Source organism: Telmatherina bonti (assembly GCF_933228915.1).
Source record: "Telmatherina bonti genome assembly, chromosome: 16".
NCBI lineage: Eukaryota > Metazoa > Chordata > Actinopteri > Atheriniformes > Telmatherinidae > Telmatherina > Telmatherina bonti.
The window spans coordinates 8,362,530-8,387,039 of record NC_136614.1 but is presented as its reverse complement, the minus strand read 5'-3'; the positions used below and the strand labels follow the sequence as shown (position 1 = coordinate 8,387,039).

The following is a 24,510-nucleotide window of genomic DNA, read 5'->3' as shown; positions in this document are numbered from 1 at the left end:
TAATTATCATCATCAATCACACATCCATACAAACACACACACATTAAAGATGTGTTGTGTTGAGTAAGCACTGGTTTTGTGAGAGGAGTATTTCCTACTTGGTTTGGAAATATATATATATATATATATATATATATATATATATATATATATATATATATATATATATATATATATATATTTTTTTTTTTTTTTTTTTTTTTTTTTTTTTAAATTTTTTTTTATTACAGTGATATGGTGCTACTGCACAAAAACCCTTATGTTAAATATAAAAAAAAGAGAGAATATTATCTGTCCTAAAGGCGAAACTAAAAAATATTCTTCAATATTATAAATTAAATAGACAAGAAAAAAAGCACATTTTTATATTACACATTATATTAAAAAAAAAAAAAAAAAAAGAAAATCAACTTTATTTATAATTCAAAAGAAATTCTTAAATTAGAACAAAAGTAATTAATCTGGATGGCCTCCAGTACCACTGTGAGAAATCTTGGAGTCATTATTGACCAGGACTTCTTTTAGCTCACATTTAAAACAGGTTTCTAGAACCGCCTTCTTCAACCTGTGTAATGTTGCAAAAATTAGGGGCATCTTGCCTCAGAAAGATGCAGAAAAATGAGTCCATGCCTTTATTACTTCCAGACTGGATATACTGCAATTCATTATTTATGGGTTGTCCCAAATATGCCCTGAAAAGTCTCCATCTGATCCAAAATGCTGCAGCGAGGGTTCTGATTAGGACGAGCAGGAGATATCATATTTCACCAGTTTTAGCCTCTCTACACTGGCTCCCTGTTAAATCCAGGATAAAGTTTAAAATTCTTCTCCTCACATATAAAGCTCTCCATGACCAAGCTCCATTGTACATAAAAGATCTTACAGTTCCATATATTCCAAATAGAGCACTTGGCTCTCAGACTGTAGGTTTACTGGTGGTTCCCAGAGTCTCAAAAAGTACTATGGGAGGAAGAGCCTTTAGCTATCAGGCTCCTCTCTTATGGAACCAGCTCCCACCGTGGGTTTGGGAGGCAGACTCCCTCCACACCTTTAAGATGGAGCTGAAAACCTTCCTTTTCCATGATTCTTATAGTTAGGACATGAACATCTCTTGAGTTGGAGTCTGCATGTACGGGACCCAACTGTCCAGGTTCTGCTCATTGCTCTTATAGTTATGGGTAGTCTAGCCATCCATTACTTATGTAGCAATGGGGATGTTACCTGATGCACTGAGAAGCACCTTGCTTATTTTCCTTCATGCATAAATATATGCCAATATGGCCGTCTCTACGTTATTTCTCCTTTTTTCCGCAGGTCTTCCTGAATAAGTGCAGTTGTACATGTTGATCTGTCTTTCCTGTCCTCTCCACCCCAACCAGTCGAGGCAGATGGCTGCCCTCCCTGAGCCGGGTTCTGCCGGAGGTCTTCTTCCTGTTAAAGGGGAGGTTTTTACTTCCCACTGTCGCCTCGTGCAGCTCAGGATGAAGGTTTGGATCGAAGTCATGATTTGATGCAATCAGCTGATTTCTATTAGCTAGGCTATTTATGAATTGGCTTGAACTGATGTATCTGTAAAGTGTCCTGTGACAACATTGTTGTAAAGTGGCGCTATACAAATAAAGTTGGATTGAATGGAAAATTAAAAGGTTATTCTCAGATTTATCTATGGGCATTTTAGCTTTAAACAAAAATAGATTAAAAAACAAACAAACAAAGACAATGCTCTGAGTTAAGTTGAGCTGCAAACAGGTATATTTACACAACAGGTTTTTCCTAGAATACCTTTTATGAGCTCCAGCTTAGGAAAATGAATGAATGAATGAATGAACTTTTGTGGAATGTTAGGGACCAATCCTGTGATTTACTGGATATTCTTCTTTTCATAAGATCTAAACAAGACTCAAGTCTGTTTTTGTTTTAATCTAAGTGTATGAAAGGTTAGTATTCTTATGTATAAATTCTGGATTCCTAAAATGGCACATTTTCTTTATTTTAAAACACAATGTTTTTCAGTGTATGGCCACCTAAGCTGCTATGAAAACATTTTATACAATAATTCAAAAGTTATCAATTATGTTTCTTTAGAAAATTTGTGGAGATAATATTATACCCATAACAGATTAGGTTTTGGTTATTTTATCATTTTTCTACAAATAATTTTCTCCTTTGACTGATTAGATTTAACTGTGAAGTGAAAATAAAACATCCTCCCACCTCTTTTAACGCTGCATGTCCTCTTCTGACCGGCAGGGGGCGACGTCATCCATTTACGACACGAGGTTGATAACGTCATCCATCTGTTCAGCCAATCAGAATAGTCCTTTCCGGAACCAGCTGACAGTCGTTTCCTTTATTTTAACGAGGGAAAATGAAGCTGTTTCTTTATCACTTTTTGTTCGTTTTTCTGGAATATAAAGCCAATTTAATGAAAGGTATACCACGCCTAAATGAATGCAAACTGAGTGATTAAATAATTTAGCCTGTAAATCCATCTTTACTTTGTTTAAGCGGAGGAGACGATATCAAAACTTCTACATTGAAACGTTTTAATTTATCGGGCAAAAACATTTAAAATATGTTTAAGGACTCGGATAAATACACAAATAACACATGTGTATGCAGATGTTTAATATTGGTTGTATAAAATTGCTTGTTGATACTAAATTCCGTGTTAATAGTCGCAGAACAGAATGCAGAAAAAACGCGGCAGCGGGAAAATAACTAAACATAACCTGACGAAACTACTGTCGCGATCATTAATAAACTTAAAAACGCTCAATAAAATAATAACACCAGCAGGTAAATACCATTTGAATCGAATTATGGATTTTATTATTTAAAAAAAAAATCTACCATAAATGGGTGTTTTTGGCATACAGTTTAACTCAGTTGAAATGTTAATTTTATCTTTCTGACAGCATCGGGGTTTTTTTTTTCTATCACAGTTTTTTTCTGTCATGTATTGTGTCTTTGCGTTAAAGTTTTATGTTTACTTTCGCGCTTATTTTAATATTTTAATAACGTCAGTTGCGATAGTTTTATAACCAAAACCCAAATAAAGCCTTTAGCGTTTTAGCATCACGTGAGCGCTCCTCTTCACCTGATTGGCTCAGGCGCTACGTCAGTTTAAAGGGACTCTACAAGCTGCGTTCCTATTGGTCAGCTCAGTCTAGCGCCAAAATTTCAATAAAAAGGCCAGCTGCAGCAGATGCCGCTTCATTCTCTGCTCCCTGTCTGTCTGATGCTGTTAGTTTAGCCTTTTCTTTTAAGTATTTACTTTAATCTCCCACTTTTTCTTTTATATTTTAAATAAGTTAGGCATAAGAAGCCAGCATGATGACGTCGCGCTCTCCTCTTTCTGTGAAGAATGAAAATACTCTGAACATCCAGATAAGCAGCATGTCGCTGGACAAAGAAAACACGGTGAGAGGAGAAAGCTGTGCGGCCAAGCTTCAACACGGAGCTCATCAATCAGTGTCTTCGTCGATGAAACGTCCCGTTCGGTTCTATTGACGGTCTTTGTTTCCTTCCAGCCTCCGAGTCTGAACAGCAGCCGCGTTTTGGCGTCTAAAACGGCGCGGAAGATCTTCAGCGACGCTGCGGTGAGTGAATGCAAACATCCCGGGATCAATCTAATAGAAAATGTGGTGTTGAACGACTGGAACAGCTGATGCCGCTGATCCTGGCGCCCAAACTGCGGATGTGGCGCCAACAGGGTGCGCGCTGTCAGCTGCTGGTGCCGCTCACGAGCTTCCATCAGACAGGAGCAGCTGATCAATACATCAGGGATCGATCTGAACTGTAGATGCAGCTGATCTTCATGTCCATCATTCATCCCTGGAAGTGGACAGAAGTGAAGGGAAAAGTGGAGATTTTTAGTTCTATTAATGGTTGTATTGAAGTGTAAACAGGGAGGAACATCAGCTCAGTGCCTGCTTCATTTAAAGTCCTTCAGTCCTCCATCACGGATCTCCTCCACTTATTCATCTTTATTTCCTCTCATATTTCAGCCCAAAGCTGTGAAGAAGAAGAGCAGCAGCTCAGGGGAGGAAGAGGAGCCGCTGCTGAAGGAGAACCCCCGTCGCTTCGTCATCTTCCCCATCCAGTACCACGACATCTGGCAGATGTACAAGAAAGCAGAGGCGTCTTTCTGGACAGCAGAGGAGGTAGGCAGGAGCCCTGCTGCTCTGTCGCGTGGTTAGAAGCTGCAGGACGGCGTTGTGTTGACGGCTCCTCTCTGTCCAGGTGGATCTGTCCAAGGATCTGCAGCACTGGGAGACTCTGAAGGATGAAGAGCGCTACTTCATCTCTCACGTCTTGGCCTTCTTCGCTGCCAGTGACGGCATCGTCAACGAGAACCTGGTGAGGAACCTGCTGCTGATCATTGATCCCTTCCTGTTGTGTTCAGGCTCAGCCCGTCTCTTCAACTTCTTCCTCCCTTTGACCACCAGGTGGAGCGCTTCACACAGGAGGTGCAGGTAACGGAGGCCAGGTGTTTCTATGGCTTCCAGATCGCCATGGAGAACATCCACTCAGAGATGTACAGCCTCCTGATCGACACCTACATCAAGGAGCCCAAAGAGAGGTGAGCTGCTCTCTGATTGCTCCATTTCTTCTGTCTGCTGCTCGGTTCTGTCTGACGATGCGTTCAATGACCCTCAGAGAATATCTGTTCAACGCCATCGAGACTCTGCCGTGTGTGAAGAAGAAGGCCGACTGGGCGCTCAACTGGATCGGCAATAAGAACGCCGCCTACGGTAAGCTCCGCCCACTAACATCACACATGATGATGAAGAGTCTCCACATGTTCATACTGATGGTGTGTGTTATTGATCACTCAGGAGAGCGAGTGGTGGCCTTCGCCGCTGTGGAGGGAATCTTCTTCTCTGGTTCGTTTGCCGCCATCTTCTGGCTGAAGAAGAGAGGTTTGATGCCCGGCCTGACCTTCAGCAACGAACTCATTAGCAGAGACGAGGTGAGCCAACACACACACACACACACACACACACATATCGGTAACTGATCCTCCAGACTGAAAGTCCAGACGTTAGAATATCGTGTGTTAAAAACTTGTTGAGCTTTGGTTTCTGGGAAAAGTGGCGTTTGTCTGACATGCTGTGATGCCTTCAGGGTCTGCACTGTGACTTCGCCTGTCTGATGTTTAAACACCTGCTGAACAAGCCGTCCTCAGAAACCGTCGTCCGCATCATCAAGAACGCCGTAGAGATTGAGCAGGTGAGTTGTGGAAGCTCTGGTTTCCCTGCTGCTGCTTAGACTGGCTTCGCTGGTTTTCATGTCCGCGTGTTTTTGTGCGCGCAGGAGTTCCTGACTGACGCTCTGCCGGTGAAGCTGATCGGGATGAACTGCGATATGATGAAGCAGTACATCGAGTTTGTGGCTGACAGACTGCTGCTGGAGCTCGGCTTCTCAAAGGTAACTGATCACCTGTGCAGGTGAAGCGTCGCATGTGAGCTGAGATCAGGAGTGTGGTGATGAGTGGCGCAGGGGTACGGACCTCAGCCGATGATGGGGGCTGAGCGCTGACGCAGGGGCTGATAGGAGCGTGTGGTTCACTGTCAGACCAGCAGCAGCGTGACGTAGACGCCTGACTGAACTCCCCTGCTTTCAGTCCTGATGTGCTGATTTGCAGCCAAACCAGCTGTGTTTATACGTTTGGTGTGTGTGTGTGTGTGTTCTCTGCAGATCTACCGGGTGGAGAACCCCTTCGACTTCATGGAGAACATCTCTCTGGAGGGAAAGACCAACTTCTTTGAGAAGCGAGTCGGCGAGTATCAGAGGATGGGCGTCATGTCGGGCCCCACAGACAACACCTTCAGACTGGACGCTGACTTCTGAACACAGCGCAGACCTCACACAAACTCCAGCAGTGACACTACCTCTTCCCCAGTGCAGGCTGGGACTGATGCACAAACTACTTTTCATGAACATTTTAAAGTCATTTCTGGAGTTTGTAGACAACCCTGCTTTTTAATCCCATTTTGTAATAAAGTTTCAAATATTTATACCTGTACTTTTAGAAAGTGTTTATATGTACAGTTTTTTTTTTTTTGTTTTTTTAGTTCTTCATCCCTCTCCGGAAATAAATGTATTTAAAAAAATATTTTTGAAAAAATCATCTTTGTTTTTAGCTTAATGGCCCTGATGAGTCAGAATTAAATTGGGCCCTTTAACATCCTCACATAGAACATCAGACCTTCAGAAGCTGAAGTACAGATTGCAGATTGGACTCAGGATGAGCAAAAAAGAGGAAACTGATATAAAAATGTTGCTTTACTATAGAGTCAAATGTCATTGATTAAAAATAATTTTGCATAAAAAGTACCTATTATTTAATGAATACTGTAAATTCTGTAGTTTATCATAAAATATTAGGTGTAATAGTATCACTACAAGTGATGCATGATATTGTGACCAAAGACTATAACAGTGAAATTTTGTGACGTTATATTACAACACATGCTTTACTATGATAGATATGACATAATTTACTATGAAATATACATACTAAGTCATAGTATTGTATGTGCCAAAGTATGGTGTATGCGATATATGACATAGAATAGCATTTGTAATAATGCATCATAATAGTGTAAAAATTTTACAGTATACTATATATCTTCAGACATACAATAATTTGACAAATTACAAAACAATACAATGATCATATATCACATATGATATACAATATGATAAATATTACATTATGACATAGTATAACAGTATCTCTCATGAAATGTCATAGGTTAGTACATGTAAAAATATGTCCTGTTAAGTATGTGTCACAAATGTCAAAGTACAGTATGTGCTGTACAATATGCCACATACTGCATACATGGAATATATATATATATATATATATATATATATATATATATATATATATATATATAAACTCCCTCACCCTCACCCTCCCTGGGTAGGGCGGTAGGCTGTTCATCTCTCCAGCTCAGGTTCTCTACTAGAGTCCTGGGAGCTTGAAGGTCGTATGCAGTATCTTAGCTGTTCCTAAAACTGCGCTTTTCTGGACGGAGATGTCTGATGTCTCACTAGGTATCTGTTGGAGCCACTTCTCCAGTGTGAGGGACATGGCCCCCAGTGCTCCGATCACTAAGGGTACTACTGGTGCTTTCACCCTCCAGGCCTTCTCCAGTTCTTCCTTGAGACCTTGGTACTTCTCCAGTTTCTCATGTAGTTGTATAGTCGGACACATGCCTTGGACACTCGGGTGAAGAGGGGGGCGGAGCTGTCAACTGATCACCACCTGGTCGTGAGTTGGCTCAGATGGTGGGGGAGGAAGCCGGTCAGATCTGGCCAAACGTGTTGTGAGGGCCTGCTGGGAACGTCTGGCTGAGTCCCCTGTCAGAGCGAGCTTCAACTCCCACCTTCAGCAGAGCTTCAAATATGTTCCGAGTGAGGCGGGGGACATTGAGTCCAAATGGGCTGTGTTCCGTGCCTCTATTGCTGAGGCGGCCAGCTGGAGCTGTGGCTGTAAGGTCGTTGGTGCCTGTCATGGCGGTAATCCCAGGACTCGCTGGTGGGTACCGACAGGCTAAGCAGCAAGCGACTTCGGCTATCGCCAAGGCAAAAACTCAGCCAGGAGGAGTTTGGCGAGGCCATGGAGAAAGACTTTCGAATGGCTTCGAGAGTATTGCTTGATGTCATCCAAGTACAGGAGATAGCTGATGGTGGCTCCATTCCTGAGTTGGTATCCATAGACAGTCTTGTTCATTGGTTGGCTGAGGGGGCTCAGGCCTATACAGAACAGCAGCGGGGGAAAGGGCATCTCCTTGATATCTGCCACATTTGATGGAGGCTTGTGCAGTTGGCTTGAAGTTCCGTTGATCTTGTACAGCTTCACACATTCTAAGATCCATGTGTGTGGCATTGAGTCGTAGGCTTTGCGTAGTCAATCCAGGCCATGCACAGGTTTATCTGTCTGGTTTTGCAGTCTTTGGCGACTGTTCTGTCAACCAGCGGCTGGTGTTTGGCTCCTCTGGTTCCTTTGCCAATGCCTTTCTGTGTCTTCGCCATGTATTGATCCATGTGCCCACTTATCTTTGCCGCAATGATGTATTACAGGAGCTGGGCAGTAGTACTATGGGTCTTGTGCAAGGACCCAACTGGATTATGTTGCATTGGAGCTATGTAAATACCTAGCACCATGTTACCTGTGGGATATATATATATTTTCACCCAACTATATGTATATACATACATATATGTGTATATATATATATATATATATATATATATATATATATATATATATATATATATATATATATATATATATATATGGTATGTATGTGTAATACAATGTCAAAGTGTGTAATAGTATGTGTAAGTATAAGTATGTGTCGTAACATATCATAGTATAATATGTCAATATATGTAATGGTAAAGTATATGGAAAATATATATGTCTAAGTACAGTATGTTCCAAAAAAAACTTTATACTATGGTAAAATGTCATGGTATAGTATGTGTGATAACATATGTCGTACTATATTAGTTATATGTACTTGAATACAATGAATCATATGTACTATGTGTCATAATATATGATCTGTAATTATATATATGTCAAAGGACATTATGTGACTTAATATATGTCATAGTAAGATATGTGTTATGTTGAGGACTGGTGGCGGTACATAGGTATGTGGATGTGTGTGGGTGGGGAAGTGTGATGATGCGTGTGTGGGGGGGGTGTCGTGGTGTCTGTGGGGGGGGTAGTGCCGTGTGTGTAGGGGAGTGGGGTGATGCGTGTATGTGGGGAGTGGCGGTGGTGCATGTATACGGGTGTGTGTGGGGGGGGGGGAGGAGGGGGGGCGTGCTGTCTGTGTGTGTGTGTGGGGGGGGGCAGGGGTGTATGTATGGGGGAGTGGGTGGTGCATGTGTGTGGTAGGTTGGTGGATAAGTGTAGATATGATGGATGGGAGTGGGGGAGATTTGGATGTGACGTGGGGGTCAGGAGGATGGTTTTAAGGGTGGGCTGAACGGGTGGCTGGGTGGACCTGAATGTGTCCGGAAGTGTGTGTGTGTGTGTGGCTGTAGGTGTGTGCTGAGACAGTGTGAAGTGCCGATGTGTGGACAAGGGGGGACTTCATGTCCCCAGGTGGGGGTGTCCTCTGTGAGTGAGGGGGCGGTGGACAATCGGTCTGGGATTCCCCTTCTGCCGCCCCGCCTCCTCTTTGTCCTCGTGCCCCCCTTCTGCATGTGGTGAGTTGGTCCCCTCTTGGGTCGGTGATGACTCTCTGGTTAGAGTCGCCGAAGGCTCTGGTTACGGGGATGGCTGTCCCCGGCATGTCCTGGTCCTTGGGGGGCCCTGGGAGTAGGGGGCATGCCCAGTGCTGTGGGCGGCTCACCTTCTGGAGGAAAGCTCACTTTCCTCCAGACTTAAATCCCTCAACCCCTCTTCCTCCCCGCTCCCCATCACACACAGGCAGGGTATTGGGAGGTGTGCACGTGGCGCTGGGTGGTGAGAAAGGCCATCAAGGTGGTTTTGATCGCTGCACCCAGCCTCGGCTCACCTCCCAGTTTTAATTACACTTAGACACCAAACACCAAAACACTGACGACTCACATGATTAGGGGGAAGAGCATGCGGTGTATGGTGGGCGGGGCTGCTTAGGTGGTCCCTCTCCCAACACCGCGTGGCACTTCCCTCAGTTTTAATTGCAACTAATACATACTTCACAATCAGTCATAAGCGGGGGGGAGGCAGGGACGATATGGTCCTCTCATGCCCCTGCTCTCGGGGCTTTACTGGGGGGGGGGTACGGGTGGGGGAAGAGTGCCGTCCATTAGGCCTAAGTCTGGGCTGGCCTGGCTGTAGGAGGGTTGTCGCCGGCCCTGGGGGGGTGCTGGGTCGGCTGCATCTGTGGGGTGGTGGGGGGAACGCTGGGAGTGGTGGGCGGTAATTATGGGGGCCCTGATCGGGTCCATCCTGTCCTCTGCCCCCTCTGAGGTATCTCACATGGGACATGATGGAGGGGTGAGGTGAGGATGTGTGGGAGTGGGTGTATGGGGTTACAGATGGATGGTGGGATGGCTGGGGGGGGATTAGGGTTGGGGATATAGGTGGGTAGGGGATAGGGATGTGTGAGGATCAGTAGATGTGTGTGTGGAGGGGTATGTTGGCGCGTGGGTTGTATTGGGGTGTGCCTGTGTTGGAGGAGTGAGGGTGTGTGTGTGTGTGTGTGTGTGTGTGTGTGTGTGTGTGTGTGTGTGTGTGTAGGGGGGGTGTATATGCGGAATGGGATGTGTGAGTGAGGGTGAAGTTTGGAGGGGGGCTATGGGTGGTGGAGGGGTATTTGGTGGGGCATGTGTGGTTGGGTAGAAGTAGAGGGATGGGGTGGCGGGGTGTGAGCGTGTGTGGGGGGGGGGGGGGGGGGGTGAGCGTGTGTGGGGGCGGGGCGATTGGGGTTCGTGTGACTTGGTATGGGTGAGTGAGTAGAGGTGGGGTGGGGTTGTATATGTGATGGATGATGTGCATGGATTGCAGAGGGTTGTGTGGATGGGGGTTGAGAGGGGAGTGCGTGTTTGGGGGGGGGGTATGCATGTATATGTGTGAGGGGAGTGCGTGTGGGGGGGGGGTATGCATGTATATGTGTGTGTGGTTTGGTGGTGGGGGGGTGGTGTCCTGTACCCGGGGGCGCAGCTGGTGCGCTGGGGTGCGACCTGGCTGCCGCTGGGTGGCGGTCTGGGGATCCTGGTCCTCCGTCGGTGTGGGCTGTGCCCTCTGCCTGCGGGGGCGGGGGGCTGCTCACGGGCTCTTGGGGCCCTGGGGCCTGCGCTCTGTCTGCCCTAGGTGGCCGGTGCCCGGCGGGATCGGCCCTTGCCGGCCTGGGCCTGCTGGGGCCTGTTCCCCCTGACTGCGGGGGACTCTGGTTGGGCACCTCCTTCGCCACCTCCTGGGCAGATGCATGGCTGGCTCTGGAGTGGGGGGGTTGGGATCTGTACCTGGGGGTGACTGTCGGTTACCCGGGTCTCTGGGTTCTCCTGGCCTTCCTCTAGCTGTAGGCCGGCGGGGTCACATTGGCATGATCACTCTTCTCTAAACACGTTCCACTCTGAATGTTCTGCATGAATGTTCTGCATGTGTCACAGTCACTGAGTCATCCAGCAAGTTTATTCACTAACAGCAGGTACCTCTCTTTCTGTCTTTTTGACTTAACTTGCTAGTTTCTGGTCCTCATGATTGTCAACGGTTTTGTTCTCCACGAATCTAGAGTTGGCTTGTGTGGGTGTATATATTTATGTGTGTGGGTGGGTATGTGTGTGTACTTATGTGTATGTGTATGTATGTATGTGTATGGATATGTATATATGTATGCATATGTGTGAGTGTATGTGTATGTATGTGAGTATGTATATGTGTATATATGTATATATATATATATATATATATGTGTGTGTGTGTATGTATGTGTATATGTATGTATGTATGTATATATGTATATATATAATGTATGTGCGAGTGTATATACATATATATGTAGGTGGGTATGTATGTGCATATACATGTATGCATTGATCTCTTTCTTTTGTTTTTTTTTTGTTTTTTTATGTTCTCTTTTCTGTTCTCTTTCTGCCCCTTTCCTGTCCTTTCCGGTCGGGTCCAGCAGCATAAACTCTGTAATACAAGCTATTATCCAAAACAAATTGAAAAATAAAATAAGAATCAAGAAATACAAGGGGATCATTACATCTACAAAAGTTCCCCTTGGCAAAATAAATTTGCTCAGCAGAACACAGCATCCAGAACATCAGTCTGCTTGCTTAAATGCTGGACAAGACAAAAAAAAAAAAAAAAAAAAAAAAAAAGATATGTTTTATAAAATATAGTACGTGTAAGATTGTATGTCATGGTGTTGGATGTCTCATGATATGTCATAGTATAGCATTTGTCATAAGATATGTTAGTGTGTAACAATGTATGTCATGGTAAAGTATGTGTCATAAAATGTCACTCATCGTACAGTATGTATCACAACATAATATAATATGTCAGAAAATGTCATAGTATTGTATGTGTCAAAAATGTCATAGTATTTGATGTGTCATGACACAGTATTACAAGTCAAAAATATCATATTGTGGTAGGTTTCACAACACTATTGTATGTGTCAGAAATGTCATAGTATAGTATGTACCATAACACATGTTGTATGTATGAAAAAGTCTTAGAAGTGTATATGTCAATGTCACAGTATTGTGTGTGTCAAAAATGTCAGTACTGTATGTTAAAAAATGTCAGTATATTATGTGTGAAAAAAACCGGATTGTGTCAAAAAATGTCATGGTATAGTATATGTCAAGAAACAGTATTGTATGTGTCAAAACATGTCATAGTATAAGTATGTGTAAAGACAGTATTGTATAGGTCAAAAAGTCATAGTATTGTATCTGTCAAAAATGTTATAGTAGAGTATGTAAAAAATGCCATAGTAAAGTATGTCACCACCTATTGTGTCAAAAAATGTCAGTATAGTATGTATCACAACAGTCTTGTATGTGTCAAAAAATGTAATAGTATAATATGTATCACGACACAGTATTATGTAAAAAAAAAAAAAGTCACTGTATAGTATCATGACAGTATTGTATGTCAAAACGTGTCATAGTAATGCATGTTTCAAAACGTGGTATTGTATGTAACAAACAACAACAAATATCATGGTATAGTATGTGCCAAAAAATGTCATAGTATAGTATGTTTTAAAAAATGTAGTAGTATATGTGTCACAACACAGTATTGTGTCAAAAATGTAATTTTAGTATGTATTAGTATTGTGTAAAAATGTCATAGTATTAAGTCCAAAAATCTCGTTGTACAGTATGTACCAATAAATGTCAGTGTTGTATGTGTTACGACACATGGTATGTGTCAAAAATGTCACATCATACTATGTGTCAACACAGTATTGTGTCAACAAAGGTCATAGTATATGTTACGACGGTATTGTGTCCATGAAAAATTGTCATAGTATTGTATGTGTCAAAAATGTCATAGCATTGTATGTGCCAAAAAGTGTCTTAGTATCGTATGTGTCACAACACAGTATTGTATATATATATATCTAAAAATATAGTTTAATAAATGCCCAGAAATGTCATAGTATAGTATGTGTCACGACACAGTACTGTCAAAAAAAGTCATAGTATAGTATGGCGTCAAACAAGGCTGTTTAGTGTGTGTAACAAAATCATATCGTCATAAAAAGTCATAGTATTGTATGTGTAAAAAAATAATCAGTATAGTATGTGTCATGACACAGTATTGTCAAAAAATGCCATGGTATATTATGTGTGTGGAAAAATGTCATAATATATTATTTGTGATAAAGGTGTCATAGTATAGTATGTCACTCCACAGTATTGTGTCAAAAAATGTCATAGTGTAGTATGTGTAAAAAGGTGTCATGGTATTGTATGTGTCACATCATAGTATAGTATGTGTCATGACAGGCGGAGGGGATGGTGAAGGTGTGGACCCAAATGCAGAGACGAGGGAACAGGGATACAGATTCCAGGAGGTTTAATGTTACCCAAGGGACTAAAGCAACATACAAACAAACAAAATGATCCCACAACCAAGAACAAAAACTGAGGGGTATAAATACACGGGGGAACCAAACAAGAAACAGGTGTACTGAATGAACTAAAACAAGACCAGGTGAACTTAAAGAACAGGAAATCAAAAAAACTAAAAAAAACCAAACAAACAAGAGAACCAAAAAGGAAAAACTACAAAATAAAACAGGAAACCCGAAACCAAGGCGCACAGCAAATACCAAATCATGACAGTATGTGCTTACAAAATATCACAGTAAAATATGTGTCAAAAGGTGTCAAAGTATAAACATATGTTATTGTATTATGTCAAATATTGCAATAGAATTGTGTCAATAAATGTCAAAGTATTGTTTGTATCAAAAAATGTCAGTATAGTATGTTAAAAGTTTTCATAGTAACTTGTCACGGCAGTATTGTATCAAAAAATGTCATAGTATAGTATGTGTCACGACACAGTATTGTGTAAAAAAAATGGCATAGTATGTGTGAAAAGTTGTCATAGTAACGTATCTGTTACGACGGTATATTATGTGTCGAAAAATGTCATAGCAATAAATGTGTCAAAAAGTGTCAGAGTATATTTTGTGCAAAAAATATTGTACTTATCAAAAATGTCACTGTATAGTACGTGTCACGACACAGTATTGTGTCAAAATATGTCACAGTATAGTACGTGTCAAAAGGTGTCATAGTAACGTATGTTTCACGACGTTATATTATGTGTCAAAAAATGTAATAGCAATAAATGTGTCAAAAAGTGTTATGGTAACATGTGTCACAGTATTGTATGTGTCATAGTACTATATGTGGAATAAGGTGTCACAGTAACAGTATGATTTACAACACATTGTTGTATGTGTCAAAAATGTCAACAGTATTGTGTGGAAAAATGTCATAGTATAGTATGTGTCAAAAGGTGTCATGGTATTGTGTGTGTCACGACACAATATTGTCAAGACATGTCATTGTAATGTATGTGTCACGACAAAGTTTTGTGTTTAAAATGTCATGGTCAAATATGTCTCAAAAGGTGTGATAGTATAGTATGTGTGACGACACAGTATTGTGTCAAAAAATGTCAGTGTAATATGTATAAAAAGGTGTCATAGTACAGTATCTGTTATGACACAGTATTGTCAAAGAATGTAATAGTAAAGCATGTGTCACGACACAGTATTATGAAAAAATGTCGTTGCATGGTCTGTGTCAGAAGGTGTCATCGTATAGTATGTATCGTGACACAGTATTGTGTCAAACAATGTCAAAAAGTGATATAGTATAGTATGTGTCACAACACAGTATTGTTAAAAAAATGATATAGTATAGTATGTATCATGACACAGTATTGTGTCAATGTCATAGTATAGTATGTATTACAACACACTATTGTCAACAAATGTCATATAATCGTATGTGTCAAAAGGTGTGATAGCGTAGTATCATGACACAGTATTGTCAAAGAATGTCATAGTAAAGCGTGTGTCACGACACAGTATTGTCAAAAAATGTCATAGTAAGGTATGTGTGACAACACAGTATTGTCAAAAAAAGACATAGTATAGTATGTGTCAAAAAGGTTTTAGTGTAGTATGTGTCATGATAAAGTACTGTGTCAAAAAATGTCTTAGTATAGTATGTCACAACACATACTTGTCAAGAAATGACATAGTAAGGTATGGGTCATGACACAGTATTGTCAAAAAAAGACATAGTATAGTATGTGTCACGACACAGTATTGTCAAAAAACGTCATAGCATAGTATGTGTCAAAAGGTGTGATAGTATAGTATGTGTCATGACACAGTATTGTGTCAAAGAATGACATAGTAAGGTATGTGTGACAACACAGTATTGTCAAAAAAAGACATAGTATAGTATGTGTCAAAAAGGTTTTATAGTGTAGTATGTGTCATGATAAAGTACTGTGTCAAAAAATGTCTTAGTATAGTATGTCACAACACATACTTGTCAAGAAATGACATAGTAAGGTATGTGTCATGACACAGTATTGTCAAAAAAAGACATAGTATAGTATGTGTCACGACACAGTATTGTCAAAAAAAGACATAGTATAGTATGTGTCAAAAAGGTTTTATAGTGTAGTATGTGTCATGATAAAGTACTGTGTCAAAAAATGTCTTAGTATAGTATGTGTCAAAACGTGACATAGTATAGTATGTCACAACACATACTTGTCAAGAAATGACATAGTAAGGTATGTGTCATGACACAGTATTGTCAAAAAAAGACATAGTATAGTATGTGTCACGACACAGTATTGTCAAAAAACGTCATAGCATAGTATGTGTCAAAAGGTGTGATAGTATATTATGTATCATGACACAGTCTTGTCAAAGATTGTCATAGTAAAGAATATGTCACGACACAGTATTGTAAAAAATTGTCATATCGTATGTTTCAAAAGGTGTGATAGTATAGTATGTGTAATGACACAGTATTGTCAAAGAATGACATAGTCAGGTATGTGTTACGACACAGTATTGTCAAAAAAAGACATAGTATAGTATGTGTCAAAAAGGTCTTATAGTATAGTATGTGTCATGACACAGTATTTCGTCAAAAAATGTCATGGTATAGTAATTTTCAAAAGGTGTCATAGTATAGTATGTGTCAAAATGTGTAATAGTATAGTATGTCACAACAGTATTGTCAAACAATGTCATAGCATAGTATGTGTCAAAAGGTGTATAGTATAGTATTTGTCATGACACAGAATTGTCAAGAAATGACATATCGAATGTGTCAAAAGGTGTCATGGTATTGTGTGTGTCACGACACAATATTGTCAAGACATGTCATTGTAATGTATGTGTCACGACAAAGTTTTGTGTTTAAAATGTCATGGTCAAATATGTCTCAAAAGGTGTGATAGTATAGTATGTGTGACGACACAGTATTGTGTCAAAAAATGTCAGTGTAATATGTATAAAAAGGTGTCATAGTACAGTATCTGTTATGACACAGTATTGTCAAAGAATGTAATAGTAAAGCATGTGTCACGACACAGTATTATGAAAAAATGTCGTTGCATGGTCTGTGTCAGAAGGTGTCATCGTATAGTATGTATCGTGACACAGTATTGTGTCAAACAATGTCAAAAAGTGATATAGTATAGTATGTGTCACAACACAGTATTGTTAAAAAAATGATATAGTATAGTATGTATCATGACACAGTATTGTGTCAATGTCATAGTATAGTATGTATTACAACACACTATTGTCAACAAATGTCATATAATCGTATGTGTCAAAAGGTGTGATAGCGTAGTATCATGACACAGTATTGTCAAAGAATGTCATAGTAAAGCGTGTGTCACGACACAGTATTGTCAAAAAATGTCATATCGTATGTGTCAAAAGGTGTGATAGTATAGTATGTGTCATGACACAGTATTGTGTCAAAGAATGACATAGTAAGGTATGTGTGACAACACAGTATTGTCAAAAAAAGACATAGTATAGTATGTGTCAAAAAGGTTTTATAGTGTAGTATGTGTCATGATAAAGTACTGTGTCAAAAAATGTCTTAGTATAGTATGTCACAACACATACTTGTCAAGAAATGACATAGTAAGGTATGTGTCATGACACAGTATTGTCAAAAAAAGACATAGTATAGTATGTGTCACGACACAGTATTGTCAAAAAAAGACATAGTATAGTATGTGTCAAAAAGGTTTTATAGTGTAGTATGTGTCATGATAAAGTACTGTGTCAAAAAATGTCTTAGTATAGTATGTCACAACACATACTTGTCAAGAAATGACATAGTAAGGTATGGGTCATGACACAGTATTGTCAAAAAAAGACATAGTATAGTATGTGTCACGACACAGTATTGTCAAAAAACGTCATAGCATAGTATGTGTCAAAAGGTGTGATAGTATAGTATGTGTCATGACACAGTATTGTGTCAAAGAATGACATAGTAAGGTATGTGTGACAACACAGTATTGTCAAAAAAAGACATAGTATAGTATGTGTCAAAAAGGTTTTATAGTGTAGTATGTGTCATGATAAAGTACTGTGTCAAAAAATGTCTTAGTATAGTATGTCACAACACATACTTGTCAAGAAATGACATAGTAAGGTATGTGTCATGACACAGTATTGTCAAAAAAAGACATAGTATAGTATGTGTCACGACACAGTATTGTCAAAAAAAGACATAGTATAGTATGTGTCAAAAAGGTTTTATAGTGTAGTATGTGTCATGATAAAGTACTGTGTCAAAAAATGTCTTAGTATAGTATGTGTCAAAACGTGACATAGTATAGTATGTCACAACACATACTTGTCAAGAAATGACATAGTAAGGTATGTGTCATGACACAGTATTGTCAAAAAAAGACATAGTATAGTATGTGTCACGACACAGTATTGTCAAAAAACGTCATAGCATAGTATGTGTCAAAAGGTGTGATAGTATATTATGTATCATGACACAGTCTTGTCAAAGATTGTCATAGTAAAGAATATGTCACGACACAGTATTGTAAAAAATTGTCATATCGTATGTTTCAAAAGGTGTGATAGTATAGTATGTGTAATGACACAGTATTGTCAAAGAATGACATAGTCAGGTATGTGTTACGACACAGTATTGTCAAAAAAAGACATAGTATAGTATGTGTCAAAAAGGTCTTATAGTATAGTATGTGTCATGACACAGTATTTCGTCAAAAAATGTCATGGTATAGTAATTTTCAAAAGGTGTCATAGTATAGTATGTGTCAAAATGTGTAATAGTATAGTATGTCACAACAGTATTGTCAAACAATGTCATAGCATAGTATGTGTCAAAAGGTGTATAGTATAGTATTTGTCATGACACAGAATTGTCAAGAAATGACATATCGAATGTGTCAAAAGGTGTCATAGTATAGTATGTTATGACACAGTATTGTCAAATAATGCCATAGTAAAGCATGTGTCACAACACAGTATTATGAAAAAATGTCATAGCATGGTCTGTGTCAGAAGGTGATATAGTATAGTATAAGTCAAAATGTGTAATAGTATAGTATGTCACAAAACAGTATTGTCAAAAAATGTCATAGCATAGTATGTGTCAAAAGGTGTCATAGTTTGTGTCATAACACAGTATTGTGTCAAAGAATTTCATAGTAAAGTGTGTCACGACACACCATGGTCAACAAATGTCATATCATCGTATGTGTCAAATGGTGTGATAGTACAGTACGTGTCATGACAACGTATTTTCAAAAAATGACATCATACGGTATGTGTCATGACGAAGTATTGTGTCAAAAATGTCATAGCATAGTATGTATCAAAAGGTGTCATAGTAAAATATGTGTCATGACACAGCATTGTCAAAGAATGTCATAGTATAGTAATTTTCAAAAGTTGTCACAGTGTAGTATGTGTCAAGACACAGTAATGTAAAATAGACATAGTATAGTATGTGTCAAAAAGGTGTCATAGTATAGTATGTGTCACGACACAGTATTGTGTCAAAAAATGTCATATAATTGTATGTGTGAAAAGGTGTGATAGTATAGTATGTGTCACGACACAGTATTGTGTCAAAGAATGACAGTAAAGTATGTGTCAAAAGGTGTCATGACACAGTTTTGTGTCAATGTCATACTAAGGTATGTGTCAAAAGGTGTCATAGTATAGTATGTGTCAAAAGGTGTAATCGTATAGTATGTCACAAAACAGTATTGTCAAAAAATGACATAGTAAGGTATGTGTCATGACACAGTATTGTCAAAAAATGTCATAGCATAGCATGTGTCAAAAGGTTTCATAGTATAGTATGTGTCATGACACAGTATTGTGTCAAAGAATTTCATAGTAAAGTATGTGTCACGACACAGTATTGTCAAAAAATGTCATGGCATAGTATGTGTGAAAAGGTGTCATAGTATAATATGTGTCATGACACAGTATTGTGTCAAACAATGTCATAGTATGGTATGCATCAAAAAGGGTCATAGTATAGTATGTATCAATAGGTGTCATAGTATTCTGTGTCGTGTCATATTATAATATGTGCTCAGAAAATGTCACAGTAAAATATGTGTAAAAAGGTGCCATAGTATAGTATGTGTCACGACAGCATTGTCAAAAATGTCATAGTATATTATGTGTCAATAAGCGTCATAGCATAGTATCTGTCACAACACAGTATGATGTTAAAAGGTTTCAGAGTATCGTATGTGTCATAAGGTGTTTTGGTATACTTTGTATCATGACACAGTATTGTGTAAAAGAAATGTAATGGTTTAGTATGTGTAAAAAGGTGTCAAAGTACTGTATGTGTCACATCATAGTCTGGTATGTGCTTATAATATGTCACAGTAAAAATGTTTCAAAAGGTGTCATGGCATACTGTGTGTTAAAAGATGTCATAGTATAGTATGTTTCACGACACAATAGTTTCTGAAAAGATGTCATAGCATAGTATGTTTCACGACACAATACTGTGTCAAAAGATGACATTTTATAGCAGGTCAAAAGGTGTCATAGTATAGTATGTGTCATGACACAGTATTGTGTCAAAAAATGTCATAGTATAGTATGTATTAAAAGGTGTGATAGTATAGTATGTGTAGCGACTTCCGCAGTTGCTACCTGAGGCGACGACTGGGTCTGGTCTATTTGTTTGACGCGCTGTTGATGGTTCCCATAAATGACGCACATAGGTCGCAGATATCGAGGATTTATTTATTGGAAGTGTTACATATACTGCCTGATGATCGGGTACGATGTTATTTCACCAGCATAATATGTCACAGTGTGCAACGTCAAGTATGTATCTAGAGTGGTCAACAAAAATTACAGCTTCCCAGCCCTCCTCTCTAGCAAAAAACCCTGAGTGACTGGCTGACATTGCCCTTTTAACTCCTCAGCCCTATACCGCTCCACATCCACGTGACCCCAATTCATATCACCATGACAACAATATAACATCAACCATCCACCAGTGATAATTCCCAACATAAACTACATTTATGGCTCCTACAGTATGTGTTGCGACACAGTACTGTATCAAAAGGTGTCATAGTATAGTATGTTTCACGACACAATACTGTGTCAAAAGATGTAATAGTATAGTATGTTTCACAACACAATACTGTGTCAAAAAATGTCAGTGTTGTCTGTGTCAAAAGGTGTCATAGCAATGGATGTGTCACGACACAGTATTGTGTCAAAAAATGTCATAGTATAGTATGTATCAAAAGGTGTGATAGTATAGTCTGTGTCACGACAGTACTGTGTCAAAAGGTGTGATAGTATAGTCTGTGTCACGACACAATACTGTGTCAAAAGATGTAATAGTATAGTATGTTTCACGACACAATACTGTGTCAAAACATGTCAGTGTTGTGTGTCAAAAGGTGTCATAGCAATGGATGTGTCATGACAGTGTTGTGTCAAAAATTGTCACTGTATAGTATGTGTAAAAAGGTGTTATAGTATGTTTCATAACACAATACTGTGTCAAAAATGTCATAGCACAGCAGGTCAAAAGGTGTTATAGTACAGTATGTGTCACGACACAGTATTGTCTCAAAAGTTGTCAAAGCATTGTTTTGTCACAGTTTTGTCAAAAAACATCATAGCATAGTATGTGTCAAAAGTGTCATGGTATAGTATGTGTCATGACACAGTACTGTGTCAAAAAATGTCATAGTATAGAATGTGTCAAAAGGTGTCATAGTAATGTATGTGTCGTGTCATATTTTATAATATGTGCTTATAAAATGTCACAGTAAAATATGTGTAAAAAAAGTACCATTGTATAGTATGTTTTAAAAGGTGTCATGGTATAGTATGTGTCATGACGTATTGTCAAAAATGTCATGGTGTCAAAAGGTGTCATCATACAGTATGTATCAAAAAATGTCATAGCAACGTATTGTCAAAAGTTGTCAAAGCATCGAATGTGTCAAACATGTTATAGTGTATATTGTGTATGTGTCGTGACAGTTTTGTCAAAAGATTTCGTAGTATAGTATGTCATGACACATTATTGTGTCAAAAAATGTCATAGTATAGTATGTGTTAAAAAGTTTCATGGCAATGTATGTATCACTACACAGTTTTGTGTCAAAAAATGTAATAGTATAGTATTTCATGATACAGTATTGTCAAAAAATTTCATAGTATCTTAAGTGTCAAAAGATGTCATCGTATAGTATGTGTCACGACAGTATTGTCAAAAAATGACATAGTATGTATCAAAAGGGGTCATAGTATAGCATGTGTGACAACACAGTATTGTCTCAAAAAATGTCATAGTACAGTATGTTTCAAAAGGTGTAATAGTATAGTATGTGTCATGACACAGTATTTTCAAAAAAATAACATAGTATGTGTCAAAAAGATTTCATAGTATAGTATGTATAGTATGTGTCACAACACAGTATTGTCTCAAAAAATGTCATCGTATAGTATGTGTCAAAAGGTGTCATGACAGTATTGTCAAAAATGTCATGTTGTGAAAAGGTGTCATCGTACAGTATGTATCAAAAAATGTCATAGCAATGTATGTGTCATGACACAGTATTGTGTCAAAGAATGTCATAGTAAAGTTTGTGTCACAACACAGTATTGTCAAAAAATGTCATATTATAGTATGTGTCAAAAGGTGTCATAGTAGAGTATGTGTCATGACAGTGTTGTCAAAAATTGTCATATTTTAGTATGTGTGAAAAGGTTTCATAGCATTGTATGTGTCACGTCATATTATAGTATGTGCTTATAAAATGTCATTTAGTAAAATGTGTAAAAAGGTGTCATTATATAGTGTCAAACAATGTCATAGTATCGTATGTGTCAAAAGTTGTCGTAGTAACGTATGTGTCACGACATTATTGTGTCATAAAATTTCATTGTAAAGTATGTGTCACGACACGGTGTCAAAAAATGTCATAGTATACTGTTAAAAGTTGTCATAGTATCGTATGTCACGACACAGTACTGTGCAAAAAAATGTCATAGTATGTGTCAAAAGAGGTCATAATAATGTGTCACAACACTATTGTGTAAAAATGACATAGTTTAGTGTGTACATACAGTTTTTTGTCAAAAAATGTCATAGTATAGTATGTGCAAAAAGGTGTCACAGTATTGTATGTGTAGAGTCATAGCTTAGTATGTGCTTTTAAAATGTCGCAGTAAAATTGGTTTCAAAAGGTGTCATAGTATAGTATGAATCACGACAGTATTGTAAAAATCAAGGCATTATATAGTATGTCTCATGACACTGTATAGTGTCAAAAATTGTCATAGTATTGTCTGTCACGACACAGTATGGTAAAGTATCATTCACGACAGTATTTCAAAATGGTCATAGTATAGTATGTCAAAAGTTATCACAACACAGTATTGTGTAAAAAAATATCATATTGTATGTGCCAAAAGGTGTCATAGTACAGTATGTATCAAAAAATGTCAGTATAGTCTGTGTCAAAAAGTCATAGTAATGTATGTGTCACGACATTATTTTGTCAAAAAATGTCATAGTATCATATGTGTCACAAGGTGTCATACTCTAGTATGTCACAACACGGTACTGTCAAAAATAGTATGTGTCACGACACAGTACTGTGTCAAAAGGTGTCATAGTATAGTATCTGTAAATACACAGTATTGTGTCAAAAAATATTATAGTATAGTATGTGCAAAAAGGTGTCATAGTATTATATGTGTAGTCATATAGTTTAGTATGTGCTTATATAATGTCAGAGTAAAATTTGTGTCAAAAGGTGTCATAGTATAGTATGTATCACAACACAGTATTGTCAAAAAATGGCATTATATAGTATGTGTCATGACACTGTATAGTGTCAACAATTATCATGGTAAAATATCATTCACGACAGTATTTCAAAAAACGTCATAGTATAGGATTTGTCAAAATGTGTCATAGTTACATGTGTCACGACACAATATTGTGTCATAAATGTTATAGTCTAGTATGTGTCAAAAGGTGTCATAGCATGTGTCGCAACACAGTACTGTGTCCAAAAATCTCATAGTATATTATGTCAAAAGTTGTCATAGTAAGTTATATGTCACGACAGTATTGTCAAAAAATGTCAGTATCGTATGTGTCAAAAGGTGTCATAGCAATGCATGTGTCACGACACACTACTGTGTCAAAAAATGTCATTGTAGAGTAGGTCAAAAGGTGTCATAGTATAGGATGTGTCATGACACAGTATTGTGTCAAAATCTGCCATAGTATAGCATGTGTCATGACAGTATTGTCAGAAAATGCCATAGTATAGTATATATCAAAAGGTGTCATATGTGTCACAACACTATTGTGTAACAATGACATAGTATGTCTCAAAAAGGTGTCATTGTATTGTATGTGTCAAAAAAATGTCATAGTAATGTATGTCACGACACAGTATTGTGTAAAAAAAATGTCATGGTAAAGTATCATTCACGACAGTATTTTAAAAAAAAAAACGTCATAGTATAGGATGTATCAAAAGGTGTCAAAGTATTGTATGTATCAAAAAAAGTCTGAGCAATGTATGTGTCGTGACACAGTGTTGTGTCAAAAAATGTCATGGTAAAGTATCATTCACGACAGTATTTCAAAGAATGTCATAGTATAGGGTGTGTCAAAAGGTGTCATCGTAACATGTGTCACGACACAATATTGTGTCAAAAATTTCATAGTCTAGTATGAGTAAAAAAGGTGTCAAAGTATTGGATATGTCACATCACAGTATAGTATGTGCTTATTTGGTGGAATTTATGAGTATAGTGTAGTTATAATATGTTACTCATTTATCAACTTTATTTTAAGTAGTACAAGTTATATATTCTCCATATTTAGTAGTTCAGTAAGCTTGCTTTAGTAGATTCATGCATAAAACTAAGTGTTCTGTTC

The 24,510-nt window shown here is 38.4% G+C and overlaps 1 protein-coding gene across 7 annotated transcripts; it reads left to right on the top strand.

Moving 5' to 3' along the window:
- Window positions 1-3,326: 3,326 nt before the first annotated feature.
- Window positions 3,327-5,884, top strand: rrm2 (ribonucleotide reductase M2 polypeptide). 7 transcript variants are annotated; one of them, XM_079255861.1, is made up of 10 exons: window positions 3,327-3,423; window positions 3,534-3,596; window positions 4,056-4,166; window positions 4,246-4,362; window positions 4,452-4,585; window positions 4,663-4,757; window positions 4,842-4,975; window positions 5,131-5,235; window positions 5,320-5,433; window positions 5,704-5,884. In XM_079255861.1, exons 1-10 carry the CDS (start codon window positions 3,334-3,336, stop codon window positions 5,854-5,856), a joined length of 1,116 nt encoding a protein of 371 aa, XP_079111987.1. In that variant the 5' UTR covers window positions 3,327-3,333; the 3' UTR covers window positions 5,857-5,884. The 7 variants fall into 7 exon arrangements, with proteins under 7 accessions (XP_079111987.1, XP_079111983.1, XP_079111985.1 ...); XM_079255857.1 differs by having other exon boundaries at window positions 4,011-4,166; XM_079255859.1 differs by having other exon boundaries at window positions 3,534-3,602; window positions 4,026-4,166.
- The last annotated feature ends 18,626 nt before the right edge of the window (window positions 5,885-24,510 follow it).

What these genes read in the sequence shown, in the direction of transcription:
- rrm2 (XM_079255855.1), top strand. Translation starts at nt 3,334, where the DNA reads ATGATGACGTCGCGCTCTCCTCTTTCTGTGAAGAATGAAAATACTCTG. An exon ending in CTTTCTGGACAGCAGAGGAG is followed by an intron (nt 4,167 to 4,245) that starts GTAGGCAGGAGC and finishes CTCTCTGTCCAG; the next exon opens with GTGGATCTGTCCAAGGATCT. An exon ending in CAATAAGAACGCCGCCTACG is followed by an intron (nt 4,758 to 4,841) that starts GTAAGCTCCGCC and finishes TTGATCACTCAG; the next exon opens with GAGAGCGAGTGGTGGCCTTC.